Source organism: Lynx canadensis, chromosome D2 (assembly GCF_007474595.2).
Source record: "Lynx canadensis isolate LIC74 chromosome D2, mLynCan4.pri.v2, whole genome shotgun sequence".
NCBI lineage: Eukaryota > Metazoa > Chordata > Mammalia > Carnivora > Felidae > Lynx > Lynx canadensis.
The window spans coordinates 50,153,089-50,176,521 of record NC_044313.2 but is presented as its reverse complement, the minus strand read 5'-3'; the positions used below and the strand labels follow the sequence as shown (position 1 = coordinate 50,176,521).

At 45.1% G+C, this 23,433-nt stretch overlaps 1 protein-coding gene across 5 annotated transcripts in view; it reads right to left on the bottom strand.

Annotated features, from left to right (window-relative positions):
* KCNMA1 (potassium calcium-activated channel subfamily M alpha 1) overlaps window positions 1-23,433 on the bottom strand; it is a 734,126-nt gene that overhangs the window by 349,320 nt on the left and 361,373 nt on the right. For all 5 annotated transcript variants that reach the window (XM_030334400.1, XM_030334401.1, XM_030334398.1 and 2 more), the window contains exon 3: window positions 14,059-14,120. In XM_030334400.1, coding sequence (XP_030190260.1) covers window positions 14,059-14,120 — 62 coding nt within the window. The remainder of the gene's footprint in view (window positions 1-14,058; window positions 14,121-23,433) is intronic.

Here is a 23,433-nt window from a genome sequence, read left to right as displayed (position 1 = left end):
TCAACAATAGCCAAATGATGGAAAGAGCCTAAACGTCCATCAACTGATGAATGGATAAAGAAATTGTGGTTTATATACACAATGGAGTACTACGTGGCAATGAGAAAGAATGAAATATGGCCCTTTGTAGCAACATGGATGGAACTGGAGACTGTGATGCTAAGTGAAATAAGCCATACAGAGAAAGACAGATACCATATGGTTTCACTCTTATGTGGATCCTGAGAAACTTAACAGAAACCCATGGGGGAGGGGAAGGAAAAAAAAAAGAGGTTTGAGTGGAAGAGAGCCAAAGCATAAGAGACTCTTAAAAACTGAGAACAAACTGAGGGTTGATGGGGGGTGGGAGGGAGGGGAGGGTGGGTGATGGGTATTGAGGAGGGCACCTTTTGGGATGAGCACTGGGTATTGTATGGAAACCAATTTGACAATAAACTTCATATATTAAAAATATAAAAAATAAATAAATAAATAAAGTTGGGGGGCCACGTTCATGCTGGGCACTTTACTAAGAGCTTTTACAGGCATGATCCGATGCCTTGTACACACAGCCACAAGGCAGGTATTATCGCTGTCCCTCGTCACCATTTTCACCCCACTCCACACAAAAGACCTTACCGCCTGGAAAGGTTAACTAGCTCACCCAAATACAAGGACTACGGAGTGTAGAGCAGGATAAGCCCAGGAGGGCCTGAGTCCAAACCCTGCTGCTAACTATTGGGTGGTGCTGCCCATTCCTTTCTACCCATTCTCATGCTGGGCCAGAGCCCCCCAGAGACCTCTTTGCCCTCCATGGACAAGGCAGCAACAACACACACGAATGCATAAAACTGGCCAAGCAACTCGGGGTGGAAGAAGCTGGCAAACGTTTCCACCAGCCAGCACTCTTCCCAAGCAAGGGTCACCGACCTCCTGCCCCTACACAGCACTGCCAGGCCTGTCTGTCACGGTTCCCCTCACTCATCTCAGGGGAGTCTCCTTCTTCCGGAACGTCAGTCACCCCTGACTGCTTCCCCCACCTTGCACCAATTAAACTGTCTCAGTTGGCTGGGTTGGAGACAGGTGCAAGCAGGAAGAAATCCGAAGGAAGCAGGGAATTCAGGAGGGATGGGGCTTCTCTGGGAAGCTGCTCTTCAGTTTTCTGTCAAACTGGTCTGAAAACTGGTCAGATGAGCCCACAGAGGTTCCCCAGAGACTCTGCAGCCATAGGTGAAAGACTCAGCCTTCTGGAGAAGTGGCAGCTGCTTGCGTCTGCTTGGGCACCCCACAGATGCCCAGGTTCTGGTGCACCAGAGCTGTGTCTCAGATGAAATGCTCTTGGCTGGAGATGGTTTGTATCCCTGGATTGCAACCCAGGGAGGAGATTTCCCTCTAAATATAGGTGCTAACCGACAGTGTATGAGAGAAGCAGAAAAGAAAGAGTGTTTAGTTCTGCCCTGTAGACCCATCTCACCTTACGTACTTCCTGGGTAGGGGCCTCCTTTCCCTGGTTTTGTTAGCACTGCCCCTCCATTTTCAAGATTTCAAATGCAGTGGGGGGAAAGGGGTATGTATGACTGCTTGAGATGAGAAAACACACTACAGAGAGACTTGCCCTTGGATGTGTTTTATATGCCAGGAGGGGAGGGTTGTCAGTCAATCTCTGCTTAGCCCTTGGGTATGAGGACTGCCCTCTGTCTGTCACGTGATCTTCATGGCAGAAGAAACAACCGTGTGTGGGCAGATGAACCCACCCTACAGAGCAGGAATCCTTAACTTGGGGTACATGGACCAACTTTAGGGTCCCTGGCAAGCAAAATTCCCATAGCGTTCATCAAATTCCCAAAGGGGTGCCTGACCCACAGGAGAACCACCACCACTGCACATCGTAATCATGCACATTGCCTTCCGTAATTTTACTTGCTCTAGGTACCAGCTCTTACTCATGCATGCCTCCTCTGAGCATATGCATATGAGTGCACACAGACACACAGCCACCAAATGCTCCATCCTTGTCTACTCCCCAGCCTCACTAAGTACTTGATAACAGATTGTGCTCCAAGGCACTGACAGACTGCATGGCTGCCTGGAGCACATCTCAATTATTACTGCTGCTCTTTATAGACCTTGTCTTATCATTCCTGTTCATGTTATTATGAAGAGGGAAAAATCCTTCATGCACTCCCCACCCTTCTTCCTGATGCTAGAGGAAAAGCATATGCCAGGCAGAGTCATCCAATGGCACCCTTGTCCTTCATCTTTCTCTACATACAGTCCCTGCAGTTCCCTCTAAGACATCAAGATCAATTGTATCTCAAACTGGGCCATAGGTTCACTTCCGGGTGGGAGGTAGGGGGAGGTAGAGAGAGAAAGGTGAAAATACCAGTTCTCAAAGGAAGAGACGGGGGCTCTCTGCCTGGGCATAAATAGGAACACGGATCGAATATCCTTAAGAAGGACAAGTGCCTTATAGTAGATTCCAGCATCTAACTGGTAGGCCCTACAGTCCTACCTCCATTTTCTTCCTGAGAGTATCATGATAAGTGAAAGGTGGTATGAGTATTTTCCATTTGAAAACCAGACTGATGAAGCAGCTCTACTGGAATCAGGGTTATCATAATAGAACGGCCATCTTTTTCATAGCTCTGAAAATATTTGAGCCCTCTATATTCAAGGACAGCCTCATAGCACTACCTTAACATTAACTGCCAAGTTTCCATGTAAAAAGTGAAAGATGAGGGGATGAAGATATAGCTGACACTTGGGACCATATCTAGAAGAAAGGTCCAGAGATGCTTTGGATTTTGTTTTTAAAGGGGCCATCGCATAAGAATTTCATCACTAAGTGTTGAACTGAATGCTCAGCAAATTGCAACCTTTAAAGTTGATAAAAAATACAGCCAAGATTTATCTATGTTAACCCATGCTTTTATACCCACATATGCTAGAAATTAAACCAAGTTTCATATAATGTGTCCATTTATTTTTTTTTATTTTTTTAAACATTTTTTTAAGGTTTTATTTATTTTTGAGACAGAGAGAGACAGAGCGTGAACGGGGGAGGGGCAGAGAGAGAGGGAGACACAGAATCGGAAGCAGGCTCCAGGCTCTGAGCCAGCAGCCCAGAGCCCGACGCGGGGCTCGAACTCACAGACCGCGAGATCGTGATCTGAGCTGAAGTCTGACGCTTAACCGACTGAGCCACTCAGGCGCCCCATAATGTGTCCATTTAGACAAGTGAGAGGATAGATCCCAATAATGATCAACACACATGCTCAGTATAATCAACTCGGTTTTGGTCAAGTTAATACACCAGCAGAACAGACAGACTTGGGCCTCTTTTCTTATAAAGAATCTGACAATTTAAGGGGGTTGTGTTCACTTCCATTTATGTCCTGGAAAATACACTCTTGTGACTTAGCAACCATGTTTAAAAAGCTCTAGCAGTTCTTAAACAAACAGAGCGTATGTTTATGAGGTCCTAACGACGTTATTTTCAGGGATGACGTAGAGTTTTTGATATGTAGCTTTAGGGATTTACAGTAAGTTACGGGTAATTTATTACTATGACATACAGTATATGCCTAGAGAAAAGTGGAAACTTACCTAAGCAGCATTTGCAAGTGTGTTAGATGGGAAACAAGACAGAGAACCTGAAGACCAGGGTCTCGTCACTTTGGAGAGTGAAGGGGCCTTTTCTGGGAGATGGAAAATCAAGAGTTAAGAAGATTTTTCTGGCACTCAGAGAGCAGAGCTAATTCAAGACCAGAAAGAGAGACGGTTTAGAATAAAGACTGAAAATGGGAGGCCCAAATCTGGCCTGCAGAAGTGTTTTGTTTGGCCTGCAGACTGCTTTAAAAGATCTGGAGCCGTGGGCAGTATTTTAAACCTGGAGATTCAACATCAAGCCTGGTTTGCCTCTCCTCTCTCTGAAACACAGGAAGATCTGGCCACATGCGCCTGCACTCTGCCTGGGGATGAGCAGCTGGAGCTGGGCAGTCACTTCAGGAGGGCTTGAGCTCTCAGCTCAGCTCAGTCCTCACCAGACCTCCAGCCCTCCTTCCTAACATCTGGCCGACCGCCCCCGTCTACTAGAGCCTTGTACCCCGTCTGCTGCAGACCTTGCTGTAGGGAATGTTATCTTTCACTATGGTGCTCCTAGTGAGCAGATCTCCTAAACTGGCAAGGCTTCTTTTCAGATATAAGGACAGACAAAGCACACGTTTCTCTCTAAAACTCATCAGAAGATTATTAGGTTTTCTGACAAAATTGGACTTATCTATAGGTGCCACTCTTTTTAAGGCTGGGCTGCTGAAGTTCTCATTTCTCAAAGCCAAGTCAAAACACATGGTTTGAAATGGAATGTGTTTTTTTTGTTGTTGTTTTTTTTTTTGTTTTTGTTTTGTTTTGTTTTTTAAATACCCTCATCAGAAACAATTAGATGATGCTGGGAGGAATGGGATATTAGGCTTCTGTCTCTGGGCATGTTTTCTTATCTGTGAAAATTTCCAGATGGATGGGGCTGACAGGAAGGGAGGAAACAGAGCCAGCTTTCCATCAGGCACAGCAGACACTGTGTCTATGGCCCACCAGACTTCTAGCGACCTGCAAAAATGTCTTACTTTTCATTTCTTTAAAATCAGAAGAAAAATGTAAATATAATAATAACGAACACGTAAAAATGAATCCAGACTGGATTATATTTATCTTTATATGAATGTAGTCGCAAAATGTGACTTTTAATATTCTGTACAGGGAAAGGGACCCAAGAAGGCATAAGGACCTATACCCACAAAAATCATCGTGTGTCCCTACAGGCAAACCATGGTCTCCAGACAAACATCCTGGAACGTGTGGGGACCGCTTTGTCAGTACAGCACTGCCTCCCTTAGCCATAACTTTCCTCCCCACCACATCGCGGGACGTTCCGCATGTGGCAAGTTCATAAACTAGGCCTCTGAAAGGCATGTTACACCCTGACTTTGGCGTCAGAAAGATGGAGTGGATGCCTTTCGGTCAGCCACTTCTGGAATTTTCCAAAGATAAGTCTCCAAAGATTTTTGTCGTGTGCAAGTGTAGAACAGGCATTACCGCCAACAGGGAGAGTTTGCTTTTCTGGTTCTGTTAGGCCACCTCTGGAGCAATCTCAGTCCTTTATCTCGGCAGCTCATTTCAAGGCGGGGCTTTGCTGGACTCAGCACATACTGAAAATAAAAGCCAGAGGACACAGCACAGGCCAGAATGGGAGTCCCCTCTTGTGGATTCTTAGAATTAATGGGAGACTGAGTTTTCTCTCTCCTCAACTCAAAACCTCCCCAGACTGCCAACACTCCCAAGATCCAGCTGTCTGCTTGGCTTTTCTAACTTCAGCCCTTATCCTTAGCAATGCTTATATTAGAGACTGATGATATACTGAAATCTTCCTTGGTACCTTGTTTTATTGCCACCATTTTCCTGTATCTTTTTTCTTTTTCCTATGTTTATGTTCATTTTCCGTCTATTTCCCATATGATGGCTAGACTTCCTGACCCTTGTAAAAATATCTATAACTTTAAAGTCTTAATGAAAAAGATTGAGTCTTACACATAGTATTGTAAACCTTCCATACCTCGCAAATGTCTTACACACAGTCAGTACTTAACAGGGATCTCTTACCTGACTGATACCTTTAAGGTCATGGGCGCATGGCTCTCAGCTTCATCTCTGTTGTTATGGTAAGATTGGTGGCCAATCCTCCCATGCTATACTTTCCCATCAATCTAGAGGTGGGACAGGGATTGTCCCCTACACACACACACACACACACACACACACACACACACACACTCCCTTCTCCCAAATTCTATGAGTAGTCACAAGTGCATTAAAAAGTCCCAAGGGTTAGGGGCACCTGGGTGGCGCAGTCGGTTAAGCGTCCGACTTCAGCCAGGTCACGATCTCGCGGTCCGTGAGTTTGAGCCCCGCATCGGGCTCTGGGCTGATGGCTCAGAGCCTTTCCGATTCTGTGTCTCCCTCTCTCTCTGCCCCTCCCCCGTTCATGCTCTGTCTCTCTCTGTCCCAAAAATAAATAAACGTTGAAAAAAAAAAAAGTCCCAAAGGCATCCTTGCTGTAAGAAGTTCTATTTTTAAAACACAAATGACTCATCACTAACCAGGGTCTCCCCAAAGCTACAATTTGTCAGGCTGTCAGGAAGAAGGACAGGGGGGACAAAAAGCAAAGACAGAGGTCACATCTCCATCCTCATCTGAAGCCCATAAAACCCATCATAAAGCTGTAACCATCTCCACCAAGCTCAGCACAATCCGGGTTGTGTTAAGCACGAGCCCTGCCCTTCTGTTTGGATTATACCGCCCTGAGTGCTAACCTTCTCTCCAGCTGGCTCCTACCCCAATCCCTTGAGAGTTTTGCATGCATGTCTGCCTGGGACATCAGGTAGAAGACCATTGCTGTGGAACAGGGAGAAGATCCGGCCCTCGTGCAACATAAACACACACTAATTGCAGAAGACATACACATTAACTGAACCTCCACGGGAATGCATTTTCTTTATTTTCCCTGAAATAAGCATTCTTTTCAATGCGTCAGAGAATCTAAAGTTTTCTTTTGAAATTCTGGAGAGTGGTGAGGAAAGAAGAAATAATTCATTATAATTTTTGGAGAGGAAAGTAAATGTGGATTTATAGACATAGTTGTCGGATAGGGTTTTCACAGGGAAACAAATGAGCCATTGGGCAACGTGTCCTCAAAGGTCATGCATAACAAATTCCAAACAGGCCAAACCAAAGCATTCGGCCTTGTTCACCTTCCACAACACAGTTGAACTCTTACTCCCCTTCTGAAATAGTACAGAAAAAAAAAGAAAAGAAAAAAAAAGGATCATAAAATCAAGGAATTCAGGGCCTCCCTGCCAAGGGGGATGAAATAAAGGAATCCCAAGCATCTATCTGGCATTATCTTTGTTCTTATCCATGACCCTAAAGTTGCCCCCACGATGACAGACTAAAACTCCAAAATGGGCATAAAAACCACTATTTGCTTTGCTCTTCAATGGATAATATTTGCCATCACATCTTTGTTGATTTTGTATGTGGTAGAAAGAACCCAAGAGATCAAGGAGAAAGGGCCCTGGACTGGGGAGCATTGATTGCTCTGTCTTCAATTCAGCCCCTGGCAAGTTGGGTGTTCTTGAGAACGTCACTTAACCCTCATCAGGCAGGGTAGAATGCTGAGGCACAGGGAACAGTGGCACCAAGTGGACTCTGAAATCTCTCCAAGTTCTAACATTTTATTCTCTCCAGTTGTCCCTTGCCGCAAACCAGAAGTAGGTCTAGCTGTGTCTTCCCTCCCACTCCTAACACAGTCCCTGATTTTTCCCAAGGAAATGCCAAAGATGAGCAGCTCATCCTGATGCTCCCAGCTGCTGTCACGTGTGGTACCTAGGCATCACCTGCACAATGAGAAATAAGTGAGGAAGCCAAGACCGCCTCACCCAGATGGAATGGGGAAGGTTACCCTGTGGGCACCTCCTCCACCTGTCTTCTCTGCCAGGTTTATGCACCACCTGATGAAAAAAAGGCATTTCAGAAAGCTAGACCAAGTAGCACAGTTGAGTTAGGGTTGTTCCCACATAGGAGAATTGAGTGTTGCCATTAAAGGTTAAATCCTGAAAGGGGACAAGGACTTCTCATTGGGAGTTATTTACAGACTCTTTGCCCTGAAGGCACCCCCCTCCCCCATCCCCTCAGTGGGCCCAGCTCCTCCACCATCTGACATTCCATTCTTTCAACAGCTGCAGGCGCTCCTGTTGTGCTCCCCTTCACAGATGTGCAGTGCTGTTCTGAACATCCTGCCCTTGAACTTTCCCTACCCATAATTTTCCAGACCAAAGCCTGGCAATAAAAATGTCAGTGAGGGACAGAGAAAATTGGGGGGAGTATGTAAAAAGGAAAAAAAAAAAAAGAATAGGAGGATGCTTTGCACAGACAGTGATTTGTGTTGACTTCTTCAACAAAGGCTAAATGCATACCGTGACTCCTCAAAAAGGGCATCAAGGCGGGGAATGGCAGTGAATTTCTCAGAACGCCAGCTAGAAAGGCCACGTTCCATAAAGGAGCTGAGCACAAGGGAAGGTGATGAGCTTCCTTCCCTATACCATGGGTCACCCAGCTCTTCTTGCTGTGAGGCAGGGGGCGCGTTCAGGTACTCCATAGTACTTCATGGTACTTCACAGTCTACGATGAGCTTCCGTGGAGGTGGTGATGCTGTCCTCACAGCTCTGCCAGGCGCCTGCTACAAAGCTGCCACGTGTGAAGCACTGGGTCGACACCTGTGCTCATGGCCAGCAAGAACAAGACTGGAGGAGGCGATTGGGATATCTTACATTGTTACAAAGACCTCCACAGAAACCTCTTGTGGACCAAATTCTCCTAAAGTCCACCGGTAATCCTAACTTTCTAGGCACATCATGCAAAATTATAACAAATTAACTAAATTGTACAACTTTCTAAAGAGATAAGAGATAAAAGAATCTGTCTAATGGAGAAGCAGGGCTTCTCTCATTATCTACTCTAGTGTGCCAAATGATAGGCGCAGAGGGGGAGGTAAGAAAGGGGATGGGGGGGGGTGGGGTGGGGAAAGGGTCTTTCTACTGGGAATGAATCCCTTAACTGGGAGAAGCCATTGAGAAACAATCAACTTCCCTTGTTCTTTGCAAACATGACCCTCTTCCATCACCAAATGCTGCCCGTCCGTTGAGATAAAAGAGAAGGGAGTCTTATTAAGCTATAATGTAGGAGAAAATGAATCAAGACATAACCAGACATCAAACAGCACATGTCCCACAGACATGTACCATGTCTCTCATGTCCTAGGAAGGAAGCTATGATAGGGCCCCTGCTGACTTGCAGGCCTGGCCCCAAAGGTAGGAAATGGGAAGATGGAGAACAAAAGAGAAAACAGGACAGAGGAGCTGGCTAAGGAGGCTAAGCCATATCTCGTTCTGGTGACATGTCACTTAACCCATTTGGTCACTTCTACAACCTGGAATTTCACTTCTAGATACCTGGGAGAGAGATGCCTTTAGATAACGCTGGGTTCAAATCCTGGCTCCAACTCAGGAGCAACATGGTTTGGGACCAATGTTGCATCTTCAGCCTCCTCACCTGTACAGTGGGAAAGGTGATAAGACCACCCAATCAGGTTGTTGGGGGAATCTAGTGAGGTCCCATGTGGTGTGTATTGTAATGTGCTTGACACTATACCTCACACAAGTCTATGATCAGGGAATGTTAGTTCTCCTGGCCACCTGCCTGTCTCTCCCTTGCTCAAGAGAACTTCTAGGCTGAGGGATGAGAGGTCTGGCTTGTGTGAACACTCAGCAGGAAAAATAGCTGGTGATTGGCCAGTTCTGCAAAGGCTGTGGGTATCCCCATCATATAAAGGGTACCAGTTTTATTTTCAGAAACTATGGAAACAGTCTGGTCAATTTCTACTGCAGTCTTCAAGATAACCTTCCTGAACCATACCTAACCCTAAGCAATTTTAGAGTGTAAAAAATCTTCCACGTTATCACACCCAAGAGGTCCCAGATGAGTGAATGAATACAAGATGAATGAATCCATGAATACAAACGTAAATTGTTAAATGAATGTTAAAGACCAGGGGAAGGCCATTTCCACATCATAATACCACCATTATCCTGGAATCCAGCCCTTGGATTAAATGCTCTCCAAATTTTGCACCACTCTTCCCTCCTCCTTGCTAATGTCCATATCCCCAAAGCTTCACTGCTGGTATGAGAAGCCAAGAGCAAAGGCTGGTGAAATCAGCGGGTGCCCCCACTGTGTGCCAGCAATTTTGGAGCAGATAAAGTCATTAAGGAAAATTTTAACAATGTATAACCTTTCAGCTTTACTCTGGTAACAGCAGGTAGCTTGCCTTGCAGAGACATGAGCCTGCACTGAAGTCACCAGTAAGCAGAACTTGACCTTCATTTTCAGTATACGCAGTATTAAATATTCATCACCCACAGAACTGTAGCATAAGAAGAAGCTGAGTTTAAACATGAATCAAAGGAATAAATATCTCCCCACAGGTGAGTCATCCTTTCCAAGAATGCCCCTGGAAAAAAAATGCAAATACCCAGGGCCTGGAGCCTCTGTCTCTTCCAACTTTCTCTTGAAATTCTAGAAGCAGCAGGAACTGCTGCATTATGCAATCCATGAATCCTGCCCTCACACTGACATCGTTGGGTCTTTTTTTTTTTTTTCTTATCTGTTAGAGAAGAATTACTGTTCCTATGTCAAAGACAGAAAATAGACAGGGATGGAACCAGCAATGGTGACATTATCACCCACAGGGTGTCTGGGGCACTTTTGACTTGGTTGTACAATTTTTTAAAAATCTTTGCTTCACAGAGTATCAGAGTGTGTGGGATGAATGGCTTGGAATAGACATCAAGAGACATAAGAATTAGGAGCTGGAGTGGCAGATGCCTTAAATTGGGCAGAACATCTTTCAAAGGGATGAAAAAAAATGGAGTTCTTTTGGACAATGTCTGCCTCATGTGGCTAATTTAATATCTTTTGAGGGACGGGATGACTGTCTTTGGAGGACTTAGTGCTCCTCTGTGTCTGCAAGGAATCGGCACTTGTGCCTATCCAAAGACTTGGTAGAACAACTCCTTCTGCTTGGGTGTTTCTAGAGAGTCTACTGCTGGGATGATGAAGCATAATTTTAACACAGTTTAATGTCCCTCTTTGGCTTTCAACTCCAGGAGCTCTGAGCACAATCTGTCTTAGCTAGACAGCAATCACTTGAGGCTGCACGAGTGATTCTTCTGCGGCGATCACTCTAGGAAAACTAAGACCCAAAGAAGGGCTCCTCAAACCCTTGAATGAAAAAGAGCTGCTTGGGGACCGATCTTGGCCTAACAATGGGAAAGGAAAGATGCATAGGAGAGGCTGTGTTTGGAAATGACTTACCCACTGCCTTGATACTAAACTCAGCTTTGAAAGGTTAAAAAGATCAGACAACCACTCTTCACGACATTTATCTGAACTGCCTTCCCCACCTGTTGCCCATTCGCACAGCCTGGACGGGCCCGCCTGACACTGAGCCAGCAGGGCAGACCCCGGAGCTTACCTCATACATTGATCTGCATTCCTCCCACTCTGCAAGGGGCTGGGTGCAGAGAGCCTCACATCTTGAGCTTGTGCTGCTGGAGTATCCCCCACCATTGTGAGGGAGGCCAGCTCTGATCAAAATTCACTGAGACAAGCCACTTCACGACAATGTCTGCCCAATTAGGCTCATGCAAGGGAAAGCCTACAGATTGATTTATTCAAAGGGCATAAATGTTAACTAAAATTCATTGGAAGAATACTAGGTGTTTTTTTCCCAGTACTGGGTGATGATATAGTATAACTTCCAAGAGAAGTCTAAAGCTCTCATTCCAAGATGCCCAAATGGCCAGCCAAGCCACCAGTGTGTACAATCGATGAGAATCTTGAATGAATAGATGGATTTGGGGAATTTACATCCTGCTTTCTTACACATTTTCCATTTGCATCTTATGTGTGGACAGAACTTCATTGTCTCTTGTTTACTGTGCTTGATTACAATGTCTAACAGGTTCTTTGTTTATTCCTGGGAATCTGTGGACTTGCCATAAAGGTTACTCTACAGACTCAACCTTACTTCTTCCCCTTGCTTGATATGCACATGCTCTGCTGGTCTTTCCCCAGGAAGATGGAAGCCTCCTTGGTATTGGCTGTGCCGATCAGGTCACCCACGGTACAGAACCTTGGGAGATGGCTTTAGAACCAAAGGTAGTAATGCAAATGAGAAATGGAAGGGCCTACATAAATAAACCAAGTCTCGCTTTGCCCAACCATGTGTGGGTTTGAGGGACAAAGAAGGACTGAGCTAGGACAGTCTCCAGGGAGAGTGGAGGCAAGCTTGGTTCTAAGATTTTTGGCATTTTTGCTGAAAAAAAGTGGAGAACAGGGTCGCCTGTCCATCTATGGAATAGACTCTTTGCAAGTCCATAAAAGAAACCAGAACCAGAGAGGGCTCCCAACGCTGGATTTCCCAAGGCTTAGCAAAATCATAGCTGAATCTAGGGTACTGAGATGGTGCAGGGTATCCAGGGAAGAGGCTCTTTTGTCTTAGAGAATTTCATTCCTCTCCATCCTCTCACATGGAGCCAAGAACACCAGGATGAAAGATTGCCTCTTAATAAGCACTGTAAAAAAGGACACAATTCAAATCCATCTAACAAGAGTATTTTATTTCTGAGAAATACAGAGGAGCAGAAAGGGTGGGGAAGGGAAAGAAGGTGCCGAGGCATCTCTCCTAACTGATCACCACACTCACCTTCATGTAAGGGTTTGCTCTGTCTGGGGCACACATATGCATGCCCAAACCCATTTCCTGAGCCTGCCATGGAAGCTGACAGGCTATGCATCCCCTGACATGTGAGAACACTCCTCAATCCTGAAAGGGAATGGAGAAATAAGACCAGGGCTTTAGGAGATCCTTGGTTCAATTCAAATATGGTCCAGAATTATGAAGAATAGATACTTAAAAGAGGCTTACCTTCAATGACATACCAGCTGGAATTTTCCAGACTTAAAAAGCTCTTCTCTTTCTTGGCCAGGAAGAGCTGATGGAGGGAGTGTGTGGAATCTTGTCTCCTGGAGGACTTTTAAAGGACCCTCCTCCACCTGAGACAGGTGAAGGCAGTCCAGCCTCATATGTGGCAATGGGCAGAAGGACCTCTGATACTCTCAGACTTGGCTGACGCCCAGAGACAAGTGATTAAAGGGGACGTTTTCTTTATTTTCCCTGACATGGCATCTTGGCCTCAGTACCCAATTGCACATCAGCACCCAATTGCACAAAATCCTTTGGCTGGTGACCAGATGCCTCTGAGAAATTCAGAATTCAGGCGTGCATGACATTGCTACCATCCTGAGCCACAGGGAAAGAGCACTAGGCTCAGAATTCAGGCACCCCAGGGTCTGCTCCAACAAGGACACAAAGCAGGTTTCCTGGAATCAAACTCTAGCAGACGGCCATACCAGGGATGGAGTTCAAAGAGTTGAAAACACTCTCATAGTAGACTATGTAGGAAAAGAGCTCAAGTCCACTGCCCAGTTTTCAAGTACATGTCGCCACAAAAAGGTGTGTCAGACCAGCTCAGCTCCAGTTTCCCAGATGCTGTCAGCCTCAAACTTGCAATAGAATAATAGTTGGAATAAATGAGCCCCTTCTTCCCCCACCCCCCGCCAGGGTGACACCTGCAGGAACCAGAGCAGAGCTGGCCGCCACCTAGCAGCTCTGCTCAGTGACCTCTCCTGCCTCCTATGAAGCCTTTACAACGTCGCAACACCCCACCTCAGGGTCACCCTAGAGCACCAGTTCGCTCAACTGGCACCTTAGGGGTCTGCACAAATGTCCACTCTAGGAAATCCTAGATGGCCATGGGTCTCCACCTCTGGGAGTCATCACGAACTCCTCCGTCCCATCTGTGACCTTCACAAGTGAAGAAGCACCAGCGAGCAATGCTTCTGCTGAATATTCTGCTTGGTAGCTGCAAAGGATAGAGCCGTGCTTCCTAATCTAACCTCCAATAAGGTTAAAGCATCAGACACCCTAATGAGAAGAAGACCTTACCACCATGGCAAGAATAGTTCAGACCCTCACTGGCTGGATACCTGTAGCCCTCCCAGTGGTTGGACATTCACACCAAAGCCCTCTTAACCTCTTGACATCTTCAGTGCAAATACTTCGACGGGAAACAGCTATTTCAAAATAAATAATACCCAGCAAACAAAAATAACACCCTCACATACCTCTCCCCCCCTCTCGGGCCAGCAGAATCAAAGTAACCTTCCTTGTGAGAACTTGTTTTCCCATTCAGAAAACCAGCACAGAGTAGCCCTGCCGTCCTCTGAAAGCCTTCCACACTCAAAAGACTCTTGCAAATTTTGGTGTTAAAGTCAATAAACTGATCAATGTAGAGGCTCATGATTGTTTTTAGGAAAGAGGGCAAGACAATGTATTTGAATACTCACTTTGACGAATCTATGAAGTATATTACAAGTGCACCAATGCTGAGAGCAAAGACTAAGACAACCTGCAAAAGAAGAGGAAAATGCCATCACTTAAGAGCCGACACTGGGAAGCTTCGGGGTTTTTTTGACACAGGTGCGGCAGCAGCTGGGAAGCAGGGTTCCAACCGCTTTCTGGGGCCCGCTTGGGAATCTCAGCCCCTCGAGCTGCCGCCCACCCCCCCTCCACTCCCCAGGATACCCTGATGCTGACTCCGCACCTTGCAGCGGGCAGCAACCTCACTGCTGGCCAACAGGGGTCAGGGTAGACTCTTATATCTATGGCTTTGGGTCTCATCTAGCCCTATTAGCACAGGGTCCCGCTTCTCTGCAATGAAGTCAGCACACTCCAGTGGGAAGAGTGAATAAAAATTCCGGGTGATACAATTGGTCATCTTATGTGTAATCTGGGCCCGGAGGAACTCAGATATGGGAATATCCATTTTTCGCAGCTCTGCCAAGATATAACTTACATACCATAAAATTCGCCCATCGTAAGTGTACAATTCAATCAATGACTTCAAGTAAATTGACCAAGTGGTACAGCCATCACTATGATCTTCTAGTACCAGAACATTTTCATCATCCCGGTAAGAGCCCTCACGCCCATGAACAGTTAATCCCCGTTCCTACCCCCAGCCCTATACAACCCCTTATTTACTTCCTGTCCCCACACCAGAAACATCAATTTGAAAAACATAAATTGTCTGCTTGTACAAATGTGTGTACATACATTTGTGCATGTGTGTGTGTATGCATGTGTGTGTGGGTTTGTATGTGGTTACAACACTTCTCAGTATTCTGGAAATAGTTCAAGTGCAGGAAGCCAAATTAGGTAATACATTAGGCCAGCTACACAAGAATCCTTGTTCATCTTTACACTCTTCACTCAAAATTAATCACCACTGATTTGAAAGACAGTTTGGCATCTCCTTCAAAGGATACCTGTCACACTGAAGTCCATCCAATGCACATGTAGCAGCGGAGGCCGATACCAACACTTGTGTCCCTACTCCACATCCTAGTTTATTTAGTCTTTGACAGAGGAGACCGGGAGGGCAACTTAATGGTCTCAAAAATAAAGACGTGGAGAGCCAATAATTAAGAATGAAAACAAAAGTAAACACCATGACCACACACAGTGCCAGGGCTCAACAAATACCTTCAGACATGCTAATATTCTAAAGGGTCTATAGACAGAGAGAAGCGTCAGCCTCCTCATAGTATCTACATATTGAGATCACTGTGGCATTGGCTGGTGAATAGAGATGAATCTCAGTTTATGTAATGGCTGGGCATGGTCGAGCTGTGTGTGTGTGTGTGTGTGTGTGTGTGTGTGTGTGTGTGTGAGAGAGAGAGAGAGACAGAGAGAGAGAGAGAGAGAGAGAGAAAGAGAGAGAGAGAGAGGATCATGCTGTACTGTGTGTGTGTGCACTAAAGTGGCCAATAGGAAGTGAAATCTGCATACGGTATTCATTCAAAACATTGCAGAACCCCACAGAGCTCCTGGGACAGAGAGCGGACCACACAGTAAACACTGACAGTTACAAACTGCCGGACACTGTGGAAGGAAGACACAGCCTCATAGCACCTGACAGATTATCTTTACAAAAGGAAGATAATCTGTCAGGTGCTATGAGGCACAGTACACCACTGGGGCTTATTTTATTCTTCCATTTTTGTCTCAAAAACTAAACCACGCTGCAGCTGAATGCAAGGAAACCCTGCATGCAGTCTGCTAGCAAGTACCTTCTACCGGGTGCTAATCCCCCTGACAGGCTCACCCCAGGCTCTCCCCTCACACACACTCACTCGTTCATTCTTTGCAAAGTTATGCGCAAAAACAAACAAACAAAAGCATAAACAGGCCTCAGCTTTTCCCTCCATTATCTGAATGAGGCAGCAAAACAAATAGCTTAAGATTAATTTTGATCTGTGTTGCTATTTCTGAGACATAAGCAGTTAGATCCCTGCCTCGACCTCATTCTCAAAATGCTGCAAAGAGAAGAGGAGTGGCCAGGACACAGGAAAAGGACCTCTTCTTCATTCATAAACAGCTGACCCAAGAGTAATCTCTGTCAGCTGGTGCGTGTGTGTGTGTGTGTGTGTGCGTGTGTGTGTGTGTGTGTGTGTGTGTGTGTGTGAATGCTGAGCTTTGGTCAGAGCTGGCTATCCAGGCCAGTGAGGGGAGGGCAGGGACAGAGGGGAGAGGAGAGGAAAAAGGATGGAAGTCCTTGAAAATGGCATCTACATCATTATGAAATGAGCTCAAAATATAAGCTCTCCAGCAATGGCGAGGGTTTCCCAGCATTGGGGGGCCAGACGAAGTAGCTGACACTAATTTGTCCCAGCTGCCTTCGCTCGGCCTCTGTGACAGGGAATAATGTGCAGCTTATTTAAGCAAATCGGCCAGTGACAGGAGGAGAGGACTCGTGCTATCTTCTCACGATACAAACTCAAATAGCGGCATCTCTCTGAGAGGGTAAGGGAGGGAAGAAATCCAGGAGGAAAATGACCTCCAAAGCTCCCAAGAACTGAAGCTGTTGGGTGCACCTATTCTCGGGTCCACATGTTCCGCCGGAAGGCTTTCTCATGAGGAGGTTCAGGGTGTCCAAACTCTTCCACCCACCTGCCTCCAGGAATAAAATGATCAATGGCGGGGGGCAGGGGGTACCTGCTTCTCAGTATTAAGGCAGCTGTGCATGTGATTTTGAAACTTGCCACATGGCTCTTTATCATGTCAGGCTTGATTACATTGTCACCCTGGATCCAGGTGCTGCAGAAAAGGAATCAACCCTTTGAATTAGGCCATGAAAATAGGGATCCAACAAGGACTTGTCTTCTAGAGGGCCTTGGCCAAGGACTAGTTCTCTCTTGTTCTCTTCATCTCTTACCTCTCCCTCTCTGACAAATCCCCCATTGTCTGAGAACTCTGCTTAAATATGAAAAAATTCAATCCAACTACACAAAATGATTAGATTTTTTTTTGCCTAAATGCTATGATGGTTATGTTATAGAGTACCCCCAAATAATTATCTTAAGTGTTTATGTCACATCTCCTAAGGCCCTAGGGAAAATGAAAGAAGTCCACTTACAGTCATGAAATACACTCTTCTGTAGAGTAATCCTTACATAGATGAATGCTATGCGATTATGCAATCAGTGCTCAACTGTATGGCATAGGTATAGTCAATATGCAATAAGGTATTAACTGGGTGGAGATATAAATGGGAGAAGAAGCTAGGGACAGGCAGAACAACAGGGGCTCTTGTCTCAATACACTTTTTGTCCTCAAAGTGTTCCTTCTTCCTACACGTAACGGCTACTCTAATATCCCTTCAGTAAGGGGGAAGGCCACTGGGAGTCCTTCCATGTGCTTCGATGGTCCCAGGAATAAGGGACATTGAAGCCCAAGGGACATGGTAAGAAGAGGCCAAGAAAAGCATGATTCCTAAGACAGAAAAACACTAGCCCTCCAGCAGCTGGGTCACAGAAGACACATTATAACAAGCAAGCACTTTACAAAGCACTGTCGCAAACAAGATCTTGTAAGCACAGTGTGACATGTGGGACGTATGAGCATTCCCTCTCAGGGCACATTGTGTGCTGACCTTTCCCAGAGGCTTTCTAGCTTTCCTAGGCCGGGTTCACCAAATCGCCTTGGCTACCGGGGATGGTGCTAACTGCCGTATTTTTAGGTTTACTGAAAATACCCACATGTTGTGTGCTGATACAAAGTACGTTGTGATATTTACAGAGTGCCAGATACCTAAAAACAAAAGCGATTTGACAAATATAATTGAAACAATGGTGCCCTTGCATCATTGCTTTTCAAAACTTCAAGATCAAACATGACATGTGTTTGCACAGAAGAATGCCAGGAACACGGACACTCAGAGACACAGGGGCAGAAAATTTAAAAGAAATAAGTCTGTCCTTAACACCTGGCTGGCACCAGGAACGTGATGATAAATGGAGAACAGAGAGGGGGTATTCACAGGTATTTTCATGATGGACATTGCAGCAGGCCCCGAAGATCTTCCAAATGTCTCAAAAGTTCAAAAAGCGGGAAACAGGATAGCAACGCACAGAATAGCTCCCCTCAGGTCACTGGAGCTCGTCAAGGAAAGGACAGTCCCAGTGAGGTGGACACAGAGTGAACGAATCAGGAAGGGGGGCTCTTAGGCACGTTGCCTGTTCTGGAAACTGGTCCCAGGTCATTGAGTTGGACCCAAGTGCTTCCAGTCGACGCAAGTCTGCGAGGGCCTCCAGACCCTGGAGCAGAGGCTCATAAAGGTGGCTACCACCACAATCCTAACACTTGAGCAGCTTTTCTAAAAAAAAGAAAACAAAACAAAACAAAACAAAAAAAAAACAGATGCCCCCGTCCTGCCCTGGAACCAGAGAACGGCGAGCTCGGGGGAGGGGGAAGCCGGGCACCTCTATTTTTCACAAGCTCCTCCAGTGAATCTGATGTATGGCCAAGAATGGGAGTCACTGAATTAAAGCCATTAGGGGAAACCACTTAGCTCAAGTCAGGGATTAATTTACAAATGTCGCCTTAACAATTAGCCCATTAGAACATATGTATGAGGCCTGCAGGCTTTGAGGATCGTGTTAGAAGTACTCCGAAAAGTACAGAGAGGGGGATGAATCAATTCTCTCCTGGGCAGGTTTTATACATTCTGCTCAGCTCACAGCCGAACAAATGACCCTAATTAATGATTCTGCATGTTTGACTGGGGCTGTCGCCAGCTACTGGCAGCAGCCGCCCCTCCGAAAATGGACCATTTTCTACACAGAATCCCTAGGGCACATCACTTTTTTTTTTATTGAGGTATCATTTATATACAATAAAATTCACTATATAAAAACAATAGACCCAAGAATTCCCAAGGCAAAACAACGTGGGGACGTTCTGTTGATGAGTGATCACATCATTCCAGCATCCAAATTAAAATGTTTGGTCTGGTGAATTTAACAACTCCGACAAACATTTACTGGACTCCTATGTGCAAAGCCCAGAGGGAGAGAGAGGGAAATAGGAAACTTAAAGAGCAAAGTCAGGCCTGGTCTTTGCTCTCAACAAGCAAGGAATCCAGAAGTTTAAATTACTCAGGAGTCCCCCGTGGCTTTGGTAAATGCCACACATATAAACCAACACTTCTGGGATGTCCAAGGAAGGAGAGGACGCAGAAGGAACAGAACCACCATCACAAATGCCCAAAGTGGGAGGGGAAGAGGAGAATGGAAAACCAAAGGAGAAGAAAAGAAATGCCCGACACCCCGGCTCCACCTGTCTGTTGCCGTGAAGGACAGGTGCCAGGTGCACTGGCAGACAGACTCGTGGCACAGAGGGCGCAGACCTCCCATCAGGAGGCCTGCCTGGATTTGAATCCTGACTCTGCTGCAGAGAGCAGTATGCTCTTTTTTTTTTAATTTTTTTTTAACATTTATTCATTTTTGAGACAGAGAGAGAGAGAGCATGAACAAGGGAGGGTCAGAGGAAGAGGGAGACACAGAATCGGAAGCAGGCTCCAGGCTCTGAGCCATCAGCCCAGAGCCCGACACAGGGCTCGAACTCACGGACTGCGAGATCGTGACCTGAGCCGAAGTCGGACGCTCAACCGACTGAGCCACCCAGGTGCCCCCCTTTTTTTTTTTTATTTTTTTTTTAGAGAGCAGTATGCTCTTGAGCATATCACAGAACATCTCCAGGACTCAGCTTCCCAATCTGTGAAATGGGGAATTGGAACAGGTGATTATCAGATCAGGACCTTGCCAGGTCATGGCACACAGCAAAAGAACTAAAAAAGGTTTGGCTTGAAAAGGCAGCGCTCTTTGAAGTCAGTGGGATGCCATTCGTGCATAACTGTAATTCAGCCTGATGGCCATTATGTGTGGCACTAATCCGTGTCAGAGGGCATGTTTCTTTCAGATAATCACAAGTGGGAATACCATGGACACTTGGATTCATAGTTTTGTGTTTCCAGTAGCACAATCAATCGCTCGTGCAGCCTGCCATCCCACAAAACTACAACAAAATCTGGAGGGGCCGCGGACTAGCTCTCTCCTGGCTCTGTGCTTCTTTCTGCTATTGCTACACGGAATTGAGGGGTGGTCTCACCCAGTCTCCTCTCCTCCTGCCCCTATGATTCTTCGAAAAGCCTATGTTTCTGTAGGTTTTGCCCAGAGAAACTCACACTCTGAGTATCAGTGTTTTCTTAAGGGAAAAAAAAAGAAGGATATTTTTTTTTTCTTCGCAATCTGGTCAGTAATGTTTGCCTCACCCTTAAATCACTCTCAAGAGAAGATATAATCTTGCTACAAAGAAAGATATTTTTGTTATCCTAAATAACAAAAGATTTGTAAAATATAAAACCAATATTTTGACAGTGTCGTTTAAACATCCAAAGGTCCCCTAAGTTTCCAAAATAACATTCTGGCACAATACTTTTGACTTATGAAGTGCTTACCAAAAAATGCGGTAAATTGATTCACTGAAAGCCAAGACTCCAAACAACAGTTTAAGTACAGATGTATTCAAGATGAAAGAAAGGAAGAAGAAAGAAGTGCTTTCAGTAGTCAGTATTTAGAATTATAAAATACATATAGGACTTCCAGATAAGAGAAAACTGTGTTTTATTCAAATGTTAGGAAGCCTAGTGAAAATGTCGATGCCTTTGGGGGCATTTTTAAAAATCTGGTCCTTCCAAAAATACAATATTTAAAACCATACTCACCATAGAATGGACTGGATTTTTAGGACACAAGATAAAAATTAGAGAGGGCCCTCCCCCCTTATATTGCTTCAAATGACTTCCATGGCTTTTAGGATGAAGAAAAAGAAAATCTCTAACACAGCTTAAAAGACTCTGAAAACTCTGGCCTCTTTCCTCTGCTATAAATTCCAATTAACAGAAATTTTAGTTCTTCTTATTCACCATGTGTGCCTCCCTACTCCCAACTACCACAGGGCCTTTGCACAAGCATTTTCTTCTTCCTGGAAGTCTTACCTCAGGTCATATACTTTTCATCCTCCAGATCTCAGTTCTGCTGCCACTTTCTTGTCACTTAATGCAAGAAGGTCCCCCATAAGCACAGTGGGCACTTTGTAGCACTTAGCACAGCAACCATTTTACATTTTTTGTGTGCAATCATTTGATCAATTTCTCTCTCTTCTGCTGGACTGCAAGTTCTATGAAGACAGGGTACGTGTCCATTTTTATTCATCATTAAACTCCCAGAAGCTGGCAAAGTGTCTCAATCAATATTCGTCAAATAAATGTGTATTTGGAGAAAAGACTGGAGAGTAAGTTTGGGGAACAGGTCTACTGAAAGCAAAAGAAAGCTGGAAAGACATGGACCTTCACTGAGTGAGACTTTGTGGAGTTTCAAACGCCAGAAGAAGGTGAGGTATAGTTTCCTGTGAAGGCAGGATTCAAGGGACACGTGGCTGGAGTGGGGCGGGGCTAGACAGCATCATGGTTGAAGAAATTAAGGATCTAGGATGCACGGGGGCTAGCGAGGAGAATCATGTGCACAGGCCCAGCAAGGATGGCTGGGGCTGCGGCAGGGAGAAGGGACGGGAGCAGACAGGGTGAGGGTTCAGTTGTACAGCAGGAGCCTCAAGAGAAAAGGTTTTGCACAAAGATGGAAGCGGCTATGGAGGATCAGAGTGTCCAGGGGGTCCCTGGACTCTGCAGAAATAAGCCATCCGCATGAGAGAAGAGAGGGAAACCATGTCTTTGTGAATAACAGGTTCCATTAAGGTGGTGGATGTCAGGAGTGCTACATGAAGAAGTTGAGAATTTAAATTAGGGTCAGGACCAGGAATGTGTGGGGACACAATGAAGTACATGTCATTAGGAGGTGAGACACACACTAATGTAAAGATAAGTGTATAAGTAGTACATGAATATCTGTATGGTGTGCATGTATACATAACACATGCTGTAAGGAACACGGAGATAAGCCTATACTCCACTAATTAATCACAAATACTGGGTCTCTATTAATATTTATTAACCAACTACATTCCTAGTAATGTGTCTCTGTCCATTTCCAAGCTAGCTAATTTCAAAATGACCGTAGATAAAAAGAAACCTTGGAAAATAATAGGGCTCCTTAATGTAAGCTACTAAGGACAATCTTAGTGTAAATCATATGCCTGCTTGTATATAGACAAACTAAGTACAATAATGAGCTTTTTGCAGAAGGCAGAGAAGAATTTGACTAGTATGGAATAGATAAAAAGGGTCTGGGTCCTTCTTTCTTCCCCCCCCCAAAGAAGAATCGGGGGCATTAATTATAAGTCAGTTGCCCAATCTCTTGCCTCGTGGGGGCTCATGTTGATATAACTCCAGGGCACAGGTTGTGTGAATTTTTGCAGGTCAGTGTTTCCCAAACGCCATGAAGCTGTCAACTATCTTACATCTTGGGTTCTGTTGACCATGTTCATTTCACTTTGCACAACACAAAATACAGAAGAGCTCAAATGTGCTCCTCTGAAGGTCTCAACTTATTATAACTGAAACAAAAAACCGAAATGATGGAAAGCCATTGTAATACTGAGTCAGAAAACTTTCCCTAAAGCCTGTGACCTTCCTGAGAATCGAACTTTAATGACACTGAAATCTTATATCATTGCATCACAAAACTTAAAAGGTTGATTTTCACATATTTTTACCAACAGCATTAAACTGGCGCACTGGCAAGCAAGATAAAATGTTCCATTCGAGGTCGAAAGTTTGAGAGACCTTTCCTGTCTAATTACTGAAAAATCCAGGGGAAAAAGTTCCAATTGCTGGTGAAGCTCCCAACTTTGCAGCTAATGAGCTTTGGGGGAAATTGTCCTGGCTTAAGTGCATGTGGGGCTGGCCAACTGGATTTTTAATTTAATTAGTTTCATAAGATGAGAAAACTTCTGGAGCATTGTCAGGTCACCAGTTGCCACTTACCATCACCAAGGACTACATTTATGGCCACCTTTGCCCTACTTCTCAAATCCTTCCATTCTTATATTAAAGGCAAAAAATGGAAGCAAAAGCAGGGACTGAAACATACTTGTACACCCAAGTTCATAACAGCTTTGGAGGCAACCCAAGTGCCCATTGATAGATGACAGATAAACAAAATGTGATCTATATGTACAATGGAAAACCAGCCTTGAAAAGGAAAAAAATCCTGACACATGCTACAGCATGGGTGAACCTTAAAGACATTATGCTAAGTGAAATATTCCAGACACAAAAGGACCATTATTGCATGATTTCACTTGCATGCCGCCCCTTGAGTCGTCAAGTTCAAGGAGACACAAAGTACAATGGTGGTTGCCAG